Source organism: Bufo gargarizans, chromosome 2 (genome assembly GCF_014858855.1).
Source record: "Bufo gargarizans isolate SCDJY-AF-19 chromosome 2, ASM1485885v1, whole genome shotgun sequence".
Lineage (NCBI taxonomy): Eukaryota > Metazoa > Chordata > Amphibia > Anura > Bufonidae > Bufo > Bufo gargarizans.
In genome coordinates, this window is record NC_058081.1 from 273197326 (window position 1) to 273209632 (window position 12307).

The following is a 12307-nucleotide window of genomic DNA, read 5'->3' on the forward strand; positions in this document are numbered from 1 at the left end:
TCTACACACCCAAAAAAAAAGAGTAAACTTAATTCCCAGAAATAAAAAATGTATTATTTATTTCATAACAAGATAAAATGACATATTCATATTAAATATATAATCGTTACCAACATACACAGAGACATTCAGTTAGCAGCACCACCTAACCTTAAATGTCTGGTTACATATGAATAGTGAAATGACACTGCATGAAGGACTAGACCGGTGTAAACTAACCTAGTGAGCAGGGAAATGCATCCTCTCTAATCAATATATGCATCCATTATTATTCCTAAATACATTGACAGAAATGGAACAAAAATGCATGAACTTCTTGTATACTTGAAAGACAGATCATGCCGGGATAGGGGCAGGGCTGGGTGGTGGCTGGCTCCTCGACGCGCGTTTCGCCGCCTCGCTTTCTAAAACCTCTTACTAGCTACATTTATGATGTTTTTGCTATGCTCTTCTAAACTAACTGTTACTGTTAATTTTATTTACTGGAACCCAAGACAAAGTTGGACATTGAAAGCAGTGAAGAATCTCTTAAGAATGCTCTCACTTCAGGAAATGTGAAGTTAGTTGAAGATCTCCTGGATTCAGGTACATATATAATGCCATCTGGAAGTAAAAACGACGCTGAATGACCTGAACCACAAATCCATTTAATAACCACTTTATAATAATTTGTCAAAAGAGCATAAAGGGAATCTGACTGCAGAATCTCCCTCTTGGCACAATGCCATGTAGTGCTAGCTCAGCTGAATGTAATGACACCCTTCTGTGCTTCAGTCTGGAGAAAACGCATATACAGATGAGCAGTTAAAGGGGTTTTCCGAGACTGATGACCTATCCTCTGAATAGATCAGCTGTTCGAGAAGGCCCTGACGCACTGCTGCCTTCTTGCAGCTTATCAAACACAGCGCGGTACATTGTATAGTGGCTGTGCTTGGTATGGTATTCACTTGAATGGGACTGAGCTGTACCTAGGCCATGTGACCGATAAATGTGATGTCACTTGCCTAGACTAAGCTGTGAGAAGGCGACATTGCTCACTTGTGCGCTGGTTCCTTCTCGAGCAGCTGAATGCCTGGGGTCCCGATTGTAAGTATCCCCACCAATCAGTTACTGATGATCTGGTCAGTTAAAAAGTCTTTAGGTGCCCTAAGAGCAGAGCCGAACCACTCCCCTTGCTCCTCCTGCTTCCTTTGCCAGCCCCTCCCTGTCCTTGTTAATTGACAGATGGATGTCAAAAAATAAAATAAAAAATGGAGACAGCACGTCCAAAAGGCGGAATTTTATTCCAGATGCAACCTTTCGGCTTAGTGATAGCCTTTATCAAGCATGCATATACACCAGAGGGTGGGAATTAAATACCCACTTACAAAATATGTGAGGGGGAGTAACCTATGATACAATTAGCTTCATTGTCATCAGCAGGTAACACATAGTACAAAACAATAACATACCTAATCAAAGATGTGCAGATAAGTGTGGGCAGGTGACCTGTAGTCGTGGGGTATGAGAAACGCCATGTGGGACGCCAGGCCATGTGAAATGCTGATGGAACGCATCTGCGTTCCAATACAGCACTTCCGAGGGCGTCATTTCCGGTGCCGGACTCTCGTGCACCGCATTTGCGTTCCAACACTTTGCTTCCGGGAGCGTCACTTCCGTTGCCGTACTCTTGTGGAACGCATTTGGGTTCCAACCCGGCACTACCGGCTACGTCACATCCGGAATGCACAGGACGCCCTGAAATTGCATGTAATGCAACAAATTCACTGTATTTGCATAAAGGGCTGTAGGATAGGTGATCAGTGCATGTAATGGGGGAGACAAGTAGTGGATTGTGGTAGCATTCCACGGCCCCCACTCTTATTTCCGGTAAGCGTCACCCGGTATGGAGGCTCTAATATGTAGACTGGAGCGCATGCGCAATAAAATATAGCGCGTATGTCAATACACGAGGCTGATAAGCCCATGCACAAATTAAAGGGCTTGGAGCTGGGAGTATGTACATGGGATGCTTCATGCAAAAAAAAAAAAAGTATGCCTATGCGCAAAATGAAGGGGCAAATATATGTCCCGCCTACGTGTAAATATTAGACACAGAATGTGCCCCAGCGTCTGGCAAATTGAGCTTTGAATATGTCTTGCTGCGCTCCATCCCCATACGTGACATAAATAATAAACCCTTCAGTCCACATATACATATACAACCACATGAACCTGACCCGATGCAATTGCATGACATGCATACAGACCGAAACTACAATCCAACATGACATGGCGTTGTGTATGTGTGTGTGTGTGTGTATATACATACATACATACATACATGAAATAACGAGGCAGCACTTCCAGCTTTTAGTGTACGGGTGAAGACCCCAAACTCTAATCCAAGCGACGTTTCGGCCTGCTCAATGAGGCCTTTATCAAGCTACATAACAGTGCAAATAACAGGGTATATATACCCACACTCCAATACAGATGAATTACAATCAGTGATTACACATGTTTTCAATCTAGTCACATGACCTAGGACTACATCGTCACATGGTGTTCGTGCATAATAAACATTATAATTTTACTCTTATTAGAGCACATCAATGTGTTCATTTTAATATCACAACAAAAACAGTGTAAGCAACTATTCAAGTGCATATATAATATATAGAGGATCCATGCCCTTTATAATCAGTGCAAAAGTTATACAGTGCTGAGTGCATAAAGGGTTAAAATCTTCTGCTGTCCTTGCAGCTGTACCTTATTAAAAATCGGACGGAGCTCACCACAAATTGACATTGCATATCGACATCCCCATGCTGCCAGAGTTGGCGTCCCCTCGTCGGTGGTGCGCATGCGCCGGACCAGACGCCTCTGGCCGCGCACCCATGCTACGCTCCAATGGACCGCAGCATCATCCACCGGAACGCACGTAGGAGTCGCAGCTACGAGGGGAGGGAGGCCAGACCATGTGACTCAGCGCATGTCACACCACAGGCGGGACTATATTGTAACCATGGGGATGTAAATATGCTTGGACAGGCGGACGAGCCCAACGCGGCCAGAGCGCATACATGTGCACAAATCCAAAATAAAAACGTACCAGAGGTTGTTTGGAGACAGCAAAGGGGGAGGAGAATCAAGCTCAGCCTTTAGCCTAAGCGATTAAATCGTCCCCCTTGGTCATCACCATCACACCTCATGATGTGTGGCTATAATGGGACACACTCCTCCCATCAACCTACACGTATTAAGATAGCGTGCATGTCAGGTCACTGACCCTCAGGTGTGTGGTCAGTAAAACGCATACACAATCAATCCATTTGTATACTATAAGACAATATTGGACATAATGTGCATCATGTAACAATCCCAGGCCGTCCGACGTCGTCCCGCATGTCTCCACAAGAAGTTCACTGTCATGTTCATATCCAAAATAATAGGGCGGCTCCATCCAATACATAGACAAAGGTTCATCAAGCTAATCAAAACATTCTGAAAAAGAGGAAATACAGTGTCAGTATACGATAGTAATAATTTCAAGAAAGCGTGCACTGTTATGTTTCTCCTACACCAGACTGAATGGTCGAGAACCCCCCCACGTTAATAAGCACTACACGTATCCCTTATCCATACAGTTCCCATCTACATTCAGCATTGAGGCCATCCGGCTTCAGTGTGTGTAATCTGTGTATCCACATGATCTCACGTTGTTTCAACAGTCTTTCCCTATTACCTCCCCTTTTAAGTGGGGGGATATGGTCTATCACCCTGAATTTAAGGTCCCTTTCTCTGTGCCCTGCCTCAACAAAGTGCTTCGGCACCGGGAGGTCTCTCCTCTTCTGACGGATCGAGTACCTGTGATAGTTCATTCTGGTCTTGACCTCACAAATGGTTTCCCCTACATACAGAAGAATGCAGGGGCAAGACAAAAGATAAATCACAAATGAACTATCACAGGTCAAGAAATGTCTGATTTCAAATTGGGTCTTCAATACCGGATGCATGAATTTCTCCCCTTTTAGCATATAGCTACAGTTGACACAGCCTAAACACGGATAACATCCATTTTTCTTACGACCTATATAGGTTTGAACGGGGGCCTTACCCCCAGCAACTTCTGCTCTCACCAACTTATCCTTCAGGCTGTCTGCTCTCCTATACGACATCAGGGGGGGGGGGGGGTACGGCAAACTCCTTCACCTTTTTAAAGCTGTTACTTAGTATCGGCCAATGTTTTTTAATTGCTCCCGCTATCTGATAACTACCCTCATTAAAGGTGGAGATAAAAGGTACCCTACTCTGTTTAATGACCTCACTAGTCTTCCTGGGTTCTAGTCCATCGTACTGTCTGTAAACCAATCTTCTCGGGTACTCTCTCTTGATGAACTTGTCTGCCATCTGCGACAACCTTTTATTCCGCAACTCCGGGTCTTTAACTATGCGTTGCACACGGAGGAACTGACTCCGTGGCAAAGTCTTGTCCATTGATCGCGGATGGCAGCTCTCGAACCTCAATAACTTATTACAGTCAGTTGGCTTGGTGAACAGATCAGTCACCAATGTTGTGCCCTGTTTCTTTACCATGGTATCCAAAAATTGGACCACCCGTACACTAAAAGCTGGAAGTGCTGCCTCGTTATTTCATCTTTGTATATCGTGGAGGAGGGGCCTACCTCTGTGGGGATTTGCACCTTTCTAGTAGACTACATATTCTATGGTTATCTTACCCAACCCACGTATAATGGTGAAGAAAAATGGGGGAGGGTGAACATGTGAAGAGTCCATAAGTCCCAGTGCAAGTGTATCAGAGAGAAACCTAAAAGATAAAAACATTGGTTAAGCGCAAAGAAATCGGATAATGCTTATAAACCTGTAAATAGTAAATATATGTAATTCAGAGAAAAGGGGTTATTGCAAAGTCAATGTTCATGCCCTTCGGTGTTAAAGTGTCCAACTCATCAATCCACTTAAATTCAAATCTTATCAGAAGTTTTTCTCTGTCGCCACCTCTTCTTTGCCTCGGTATGTGGTCTATGATACGGAAACGTAATTCGCTGATATTATGGTACATGCAAAAAAGCCCTTTATGCAAATACAGTGAATTTGTTGCATTACATGCAATTTCAGGGCGTCCTGTGCATTCCGGATGTGACGTAGCCGGTAGTGCTGGGTTGGAAGCCAAATGCGTTCCACAAGAGTATGGCAACGGAAGTGACGCTCCCGGAAGCAAAGTGTTGGAACGCAAATGCGGTCCACGAGAGTCCGGCTCCGGAAATGATGCCCTCGGAAGTGCTGTATTGGAACGCAGATGCGTTCCATCAGCATTTCACGTGGCCTGGCGTCCCACATGGAGTTTCTCATACCCCACGACTACAGGTCACCTGCCCACACTTATCTGCACATCTTTGATTAGGTATGTTTTGTACTATGTGTTACCTGCTGATGACAATGAAGCTAATTGTATCATAGGTTACTCCCCCTCACATATTTTGTAAGTGGGTATTTAATTTCCACCCTCTGGTGTATATGCATGCTTAATAAAGGCTTTCACTAAGCCGAAACGTTGCAACTGGAATAAAATTCCTCCTTTTGGACGTGCTGTCTCCATATATTTTTTTTTTGACATCCATCAGTTACTTTTTTGGAGGGCTTTTTACCACCCCCCCTGGAGACTAGCACCCGCAGCATCATCACTAAGGAGTGCTGTTCACCCGTTTTTGTGTTATTGTTAATTGACAGTCAGGTCAGTGAGGAAGTTGGAGGAGCAGGGGTGCACAGCTTAGGCTGATCCTATGTGCACTTAACTACAAATTTTCATATGGATTACATGCACAGGTCCCCTACAGGGGCATAAGAAAGTTCTAGAAAAGTACAGATTTTCATGTAAAAGTTCATAATTTAAAAAAAAAAGATTTTAATATTTATCTTGCAGAGTGCATTGTACAAAGATTAATTTTCAATTTGTTGTGTAACAATAAAAACATAAAAAATATAAATTTGGTATGTTCCCCAGTCACCTATGCGTCAGGTAGTTAGTCCTTACTCATAGCTGCTGAATTCACAAACCCCCTTTAAAAAAAACATACTTTTGGATGGCAGTGTCCAATGTACATAAAATCATTGGAGTTATAGACCCCCCGGTAGCTGTTTGGGCAATGATCTCAAGCAGTTTAATGACATTTCTCAATAACGGCCATTTACCAGAATCAAACAGACGACCTGCAATTCTACGTCTTTGTACTACAGTTGGCAGACGTGTAACAATCTCCTTCTATGAATCACACAGATGCTCTTTCACATGAGCGAGTTTTCTGTCTGGATGTGATGTGTAGCAAACGCACAGTATCCGGTTTTCACGCATCATTTCTGAGTTCAGGAAAAATGGCAGTATTTTCTATATTGTGCGTTTTTCATGCAGCCCTGACCCCATAGAAATAAATGGTCTGTGCCTGTACAATGGGAGACTTCCGGATGCAAAACATTTTTCACTGATGGTTGCAAGAAAATATAGATTGTTATTCTTCAGTTCTTCTTCACTCGTGTGCAAAACGCTTACAATCCGGACGGAAACAATGCAGACATTGCATGCTAAACCATCAGTTTTTTCCTGAACGGATCCTGACACAATCCGTATCGCTCGTGTGAAAGCGGCCTTACTGTCTTCAATAATGATAGATTGGATCTTGTGATAAAACACCTGCTTGTCTCATTCTTAAAATGATCAACCAAAATGTTTCCCTGTTTACCATTTTCCTTTTGTAATCCCCCGTATATTGGCTTATATATCAATGCTAAAAGTAAAACCTGTAGTGTCTGGACTTCACTGATAAACCAGGCACAATGCCTTGTAGGGCTAGCTCAGCGGAATCACTTAGTTTTATTCTGGAGAAAACGTCTGTATGCAAATGAACAATTAAAGGGAACCTGTCATCGGGATTTTGGGTATAGAGCTGAGGCCATGGGTTGCTAGATCACCGCTAGCACATCCGCAATATCCAGTCCCCATAGCTCTGTGTGCTTTTATTGTGTAAAAAAAATTAATGATTTGATACATATGCAAATTAACCTGAGAGGAATCCTGTCCCTGACTCATCTCACATACAGGACTCACCTCAGGGTAATTTGCATATGTGTCAAATCGTTTTTTTTTTTTTACACAATAAAAGCACACAGAGCTATGGGGACTGGGTATTGCGGATGTGCTAGCGGCCATCTAGCAACCCATGTCCTCAGCTCTATACACAAAATCCCGGTGACAGGTTACCTTTAAGTGCACTAAGGGTGGGTCTAAGCCACACTGTGCATCCTTGCCTTCCTTGCTTCATCTTCCTGTCCCTCCCTCTACTTCTTGATTGACAGGGCCATAATGAGATGACAATATAGGAGGCTGATCTTGCCAATCAAGGAGAGGAAGGGAAAGTGACAGATCTCTTAGTAGAACACTGGATCACTTTCTTTATCCAGCCATTTTGCTATAATCTTGTACTGAACAGCTCCAGCGCAAGCTGTTCAATACACAAGGCTTGCTGATGGCTCCTCATATTCATAAACTCCTGGCTCTCCCTGCACTCCACTGCTGATTTTACTGTAAGAAAAAATATTATATATTTAAATCAGCGGCAGGGAGGGGGGAAATCCAGGTCCTCCTGAATATCAGCACTGGAGCTATTCGGTACAAGATTTCTCTATGAAATGCATTCTTTCTTCTTGAGCTGCTTCAGACCCTTCCCTTTGCTCTAAATGGTGTCTCTAGTAATGTCCTGGATGGATGCTACACCTGTCACTCAGAGTAAAGGAGCTGTCATTCAGCTCAATGGAGAGACTTATCTCACAGTGAAGCTCCACCCTGAAACTTAAGAGTGGCAGAATAAAACTTCATATTCACACTGCTCCTGGTAAGAAAGTGATTGATTGTCCTGGCCAGTGTTGTTAGCAGATTTGCATGATCAGAACTTCTGACAGACTGCCTTTAAGTAGCTGACAGCCGGTTCAGACCTGAGCATACTGACCTGAGCACTGTGTATGCGCGATTCTCTGGCGTCTCACATACGCGGCTCCGGTAGTATGCGAACGCCCATTGTCGCGCGTTCCCGGAAGTCTATGTGTTGGAACGCGCGACAAGACTCCCCAAAGAAGCTCCTGAACTTCTTGGGGCGTCGGGCGTTTTACAACGCGCTGTAAAACGCCCAGGTGAGAACCATGCCGATAGGGAAGCATTGGTTTCTCCTTGTTGAGCGTTTTACAGCGCGTAGGAACGCACAGTAAAACGCTCAGGTGTGAACCCAGCCTAACCGTGGTAAATTAGTGAGCGCAATACAGCAGTATTTATTTGCTGCCTTTTTGGGGTTGAGGAGGAACAGCTCCTATGTTCCTAATGTCCCTGTTCTATAGCTACGGAGGCTTAGGCCACTTTCACACTCGCATTTGCGGATCCGTCATGGACAGATGGATCGATTCAGATAATACAACCGTCTTTAACATTGCCAAAACGGATCCGTCTTGAACACCATTGAAAGTCAATGGAGGACGGATCCGTTTTCTATTGTAGAAAAAAGGAGATATAGGACGGCTCACCTTCTCACTAGTGATGTTTAGGTGCTCCAAACCGGTGTTACACCCAACACACCAAATGAGAAATAGAGGAGATATGCAAAAAATGGATGGGCACTCTGATAGATGGAGTCACGTAGAGCTCAAGTGTGTCACTAAGGTTTTTATTTATAGGCAAATTACAATAAAAAAAAGTCCCTATCTCGCCATTAAGCTGCCGATATACATCAAATATATAAGCAAAAAAATGGATAAAATAATGAAGAAAATAAAGGTGAATAAAATGTCGACAGGTATCTTCACTTAACAATAAAATACAGAAGAGCTGCCTTCTTTTAACAATATGCCGAATACAATGCACAGACGCTGACAGGTGTATGGAACAATCGTCTTTTAACAATATGCCGAATACAATGCACAGACGCTGACAGGTGTATGGAACAGCCGTCTGCGCATGGAATAAGACCAATTAGTTCCGGTATTCACGTAGACTCATAGATTCCCTAATATGGAATAGTGTAGATTCGATATAGAGTCAATTATAATCGATCAAAGGTATGGGAATGTTTCTATAAATCATATGCTACAGTTCATGTGTCTCCGGACATGCGTCAGTATGCAGCTTTGTGCTGATGGTCGCCGGACGCGTTTCAGGGACTTTGCCGTCTCCTTCCTCAGTGGCTCTACTCGGTCTGGGTTGGTAGCCGGATTTTATAAGGGCGTTCCCAAGATTACCTGGAAAGTATGGACAGGATCCAGTCATTTCTTATCTTTGCAATTCACTTGTGGTATATATGCGGTTTTATATGGACTGATGCGTTTTTTGGTCTATTGCATCTCCAATGGTCATGATGATAAAATTCCTATGTCTTCATTTCCACTTCATGGATTGCATTAGGGAGAAATAACTATAAATCTAAGACTTGCTCTTAGAGATCATTAATGGAAATTATATACAGAGATAAATATGCAGAAAACATCAGCAATGATTATTGTATAGTAGCCTATAGAGTACCTCAACATTTACTTCACTAGTCTAGTTTCTGTATCTCTGGCTATAAAGTACAGTTATCTTTGAAGCTATATCTTTAAGTTGGTTCCAGAGGTTTGTTTCATATTTGCTGATAGTGTGCCTCCATAGTAGACTTGGGTCAGTGTATGTTGGCCATACACTATTGCAATTTATCCTAATTTAGCAACCATGTTCTATGTATATCAAAGCTGAATTACACATATATTGTTTGCCGATCATTGTACTTTGCATATTGTTAAAAGAAGGCAGCTCTTCTGTATTTTATTGTTAAGTGAAGATACCCGTCGACATTTTATTCACCTTTTATTTTCTTCATTATTTTATCAATTTTTTTGCTTATATATTTGATGTATATCGGCAGCTTAAAGGGACTCTGTCACCACTTTCTAACCCCCCCTTTTAAAACTATTGTTCTCTCCATGCCGCCCTTGTGATTACAGTCAGTGCCCCCTCCTCCTTTTCAAAGATCCCGCGCGTGCGCACAGGCCTGTGCCTGATGGGCCCGTGCGGACATTTAGAATCAGCCTCATTGAGCGAAGTGCGCGCGCGCGCACTTCGCTCAATGAGGCTGATTCTAAATGTCCGCACGGGCGCATCAGGCACAGGCCTGTGCGCACGCGCGGGATCTTTGAAAAGGAGGAGGGGGCACTGACTGAGCGAGAGCCGGAGGCGGATTTCTTTACATTCAGGCGGCACTGAAAGGATCAGGGGAGGAGCTGGGCACCAACGGCGGCGGGCGGCAGCTTCAGACCTTTAGAAACGCCCTGGGCACCTTATCCAAAGAGATTGACAGGTTAGTTAAAAGGTATTTTTATCAAAACGAGACGGCGAATTTATGTTATAACAACACCTTTTGTAATCACAAGGGTGGCATGGAGAGTACAATAGTTTTAAAAGGGGGGGTTAGAAAGTGGTGACAGAGTCCCTTTAATGCCGAGATAGGGACTTTTTTTTAATTGTAATTTGCCTATAAATAAAAACCTTAGTGACACACTTGAGCTCTACGTGACTCCATCTATCAGAGTGCCCATCCATTTTTTGCATATCTCCGTTTTCTATTGTGTCAGTGAAAACGGATCCGTCCTCGTTGACTTACATTGTGTTCCAGGACGTATCCGTTTGGCTCAGTTTCGTCAGACGGATACCAAAACGCTGAGTATGAAAGTAGCCTTAGATATTGGTCCAGGCTACCTATAAATCATTGATATACTTTTGAACATTATGAAGAATGTATGACCTTAATATTTAATTTAATGTGTTTCTTTTATCTTTTGTTATGTTACATTCTGCTTGTATTAGGAATAAATGTTGAATGTTGCTTCCGGTTTGGTTGGACTCCTTTGATGTATGCTGCTAGTGTTGCGAATTTGGAAATGGTACATGTTCTTCTCGATAGAGGTGCTAATGGAAACTTTGAAAGAGGTATGTATAATGGTCTAAAAACTTGCCTCTTATAATGAGTGATATATATATATATATATATATATATATATATATATATATATATATATATATATATATATATATATATATATATAATTTTTTTAAATTTTTAGGGTAAAAAGGATAGGCAAATATTCTGTAATTTTTACAAAAACAAAGTACAATGTACAGATGCATCTCAATAAATATCATCGATACGTTAAATTCTGTCAGTAACTGAGTTCAAAAACTGAAACTCATATATAGATCTGTTACACACAGAATGATCTATTTCAAGCGTTTATTTATTTTAATGATGATTATGGCTTATAGCTAATGAAAACCCAAAAGTCAAAATCTCAGAAAATTAGAATATTTATAGGAGTAATTTAAAAAAATATTTTTAATAGAGAAATGTTGATCTACTGAAAAGTATGTACAGTAAATGCAGTGAATACTTGGTTGGGGCTCCTTTTGCATGAATTACTGTATTAGTGCAGCATGGCATGGAGACGATCAGCCTGTGGTACTGCTGATGTGTTATGGAAACCCAGGTTGCTTTTATAGCGACCTTCAGCCCATCTGCATTGTAGGGTCTGGTGTCTCATCTTCCTCTTGGGCTTAGGTCAGGTGAGTTTGCTGGCCAATTAAGCACAGTGATGCCGTGGTTGTTAAACCAGGTATTGGTACATTTGTGTGGGCCGGTGCTAAGTCCTGCTGGAAAATGAAACCAGCATCTCCATAAAGCTTGTCAGCAGAAGGAAGCATGTAGTGCTCTAAAATTTCCTGGTAGACGGCTGCGCTGACTTTGGACTTGATATAACACAATGGACCAACACCAGCTGATGATTGCTCCCCAACTATCACTGACTGTTAGGCCTCTTTCACACGAGCGACTTTTCCACGTGGGTGCAATGCGTGAGATGAACGCTCTGAATCCGGACCCATTCATTTCTATGGGGCTGTGCACATGAGCGGTGATTTTCACGCATCACTTGTGCGTTGCGTGAAAATCACTGCAAGAGCTATATTGTGCGTTTTTCACGCAACGCAGGCCCCATAGAAGTGAATGTGGCTGCGTGAAAATCGCAAGCAAGTGCGGATGCGGTGCGATTTTCACGCATGGTTGCTAGGAGACTATCGGGACCCGATCTTTATTATTTTCCCTTATAACATGGTTATAAGGGAAAATAATAGCATTCTGAATACAGAATGCTATGTGAATTAGAGATGGAGGGGTTAAAAAAAACTTCTTTGATGACCTGGGAGGAAAAGGACCTTTGGTGACGTCACTGTGCTCATCACATG

At 42.6% G+C, this 12307-nt stretch overlaps 1 protein-coding gene across 1 annotated transcript in view; it reads left to right on the top strand.

The window, feature by feature from the left end:
- ASZ1 (ankyrin repeat, SAM and basic leucine zipper domain containing 1) overlaps nucleotides 1-12307 on the top strand; it is a 122627-nt gene that overhangs the window by 22929 nt on the left and 87391 nt on the right. Inside the window, exons 2-3 of the mRNA XM_044277193.1 lie at nucleotides 495-585; nucleotides 10877-10999. Of these exons, the coding sequence (XP_044133128.1) occupies nucleotides 495-585; nucleotides 10877-10999 (214 nt within the window). The remainder of the gene's footprint in view (nucleotides 1-494; nucleotides 586-10876; nucleotides 11000-12307) is intronic.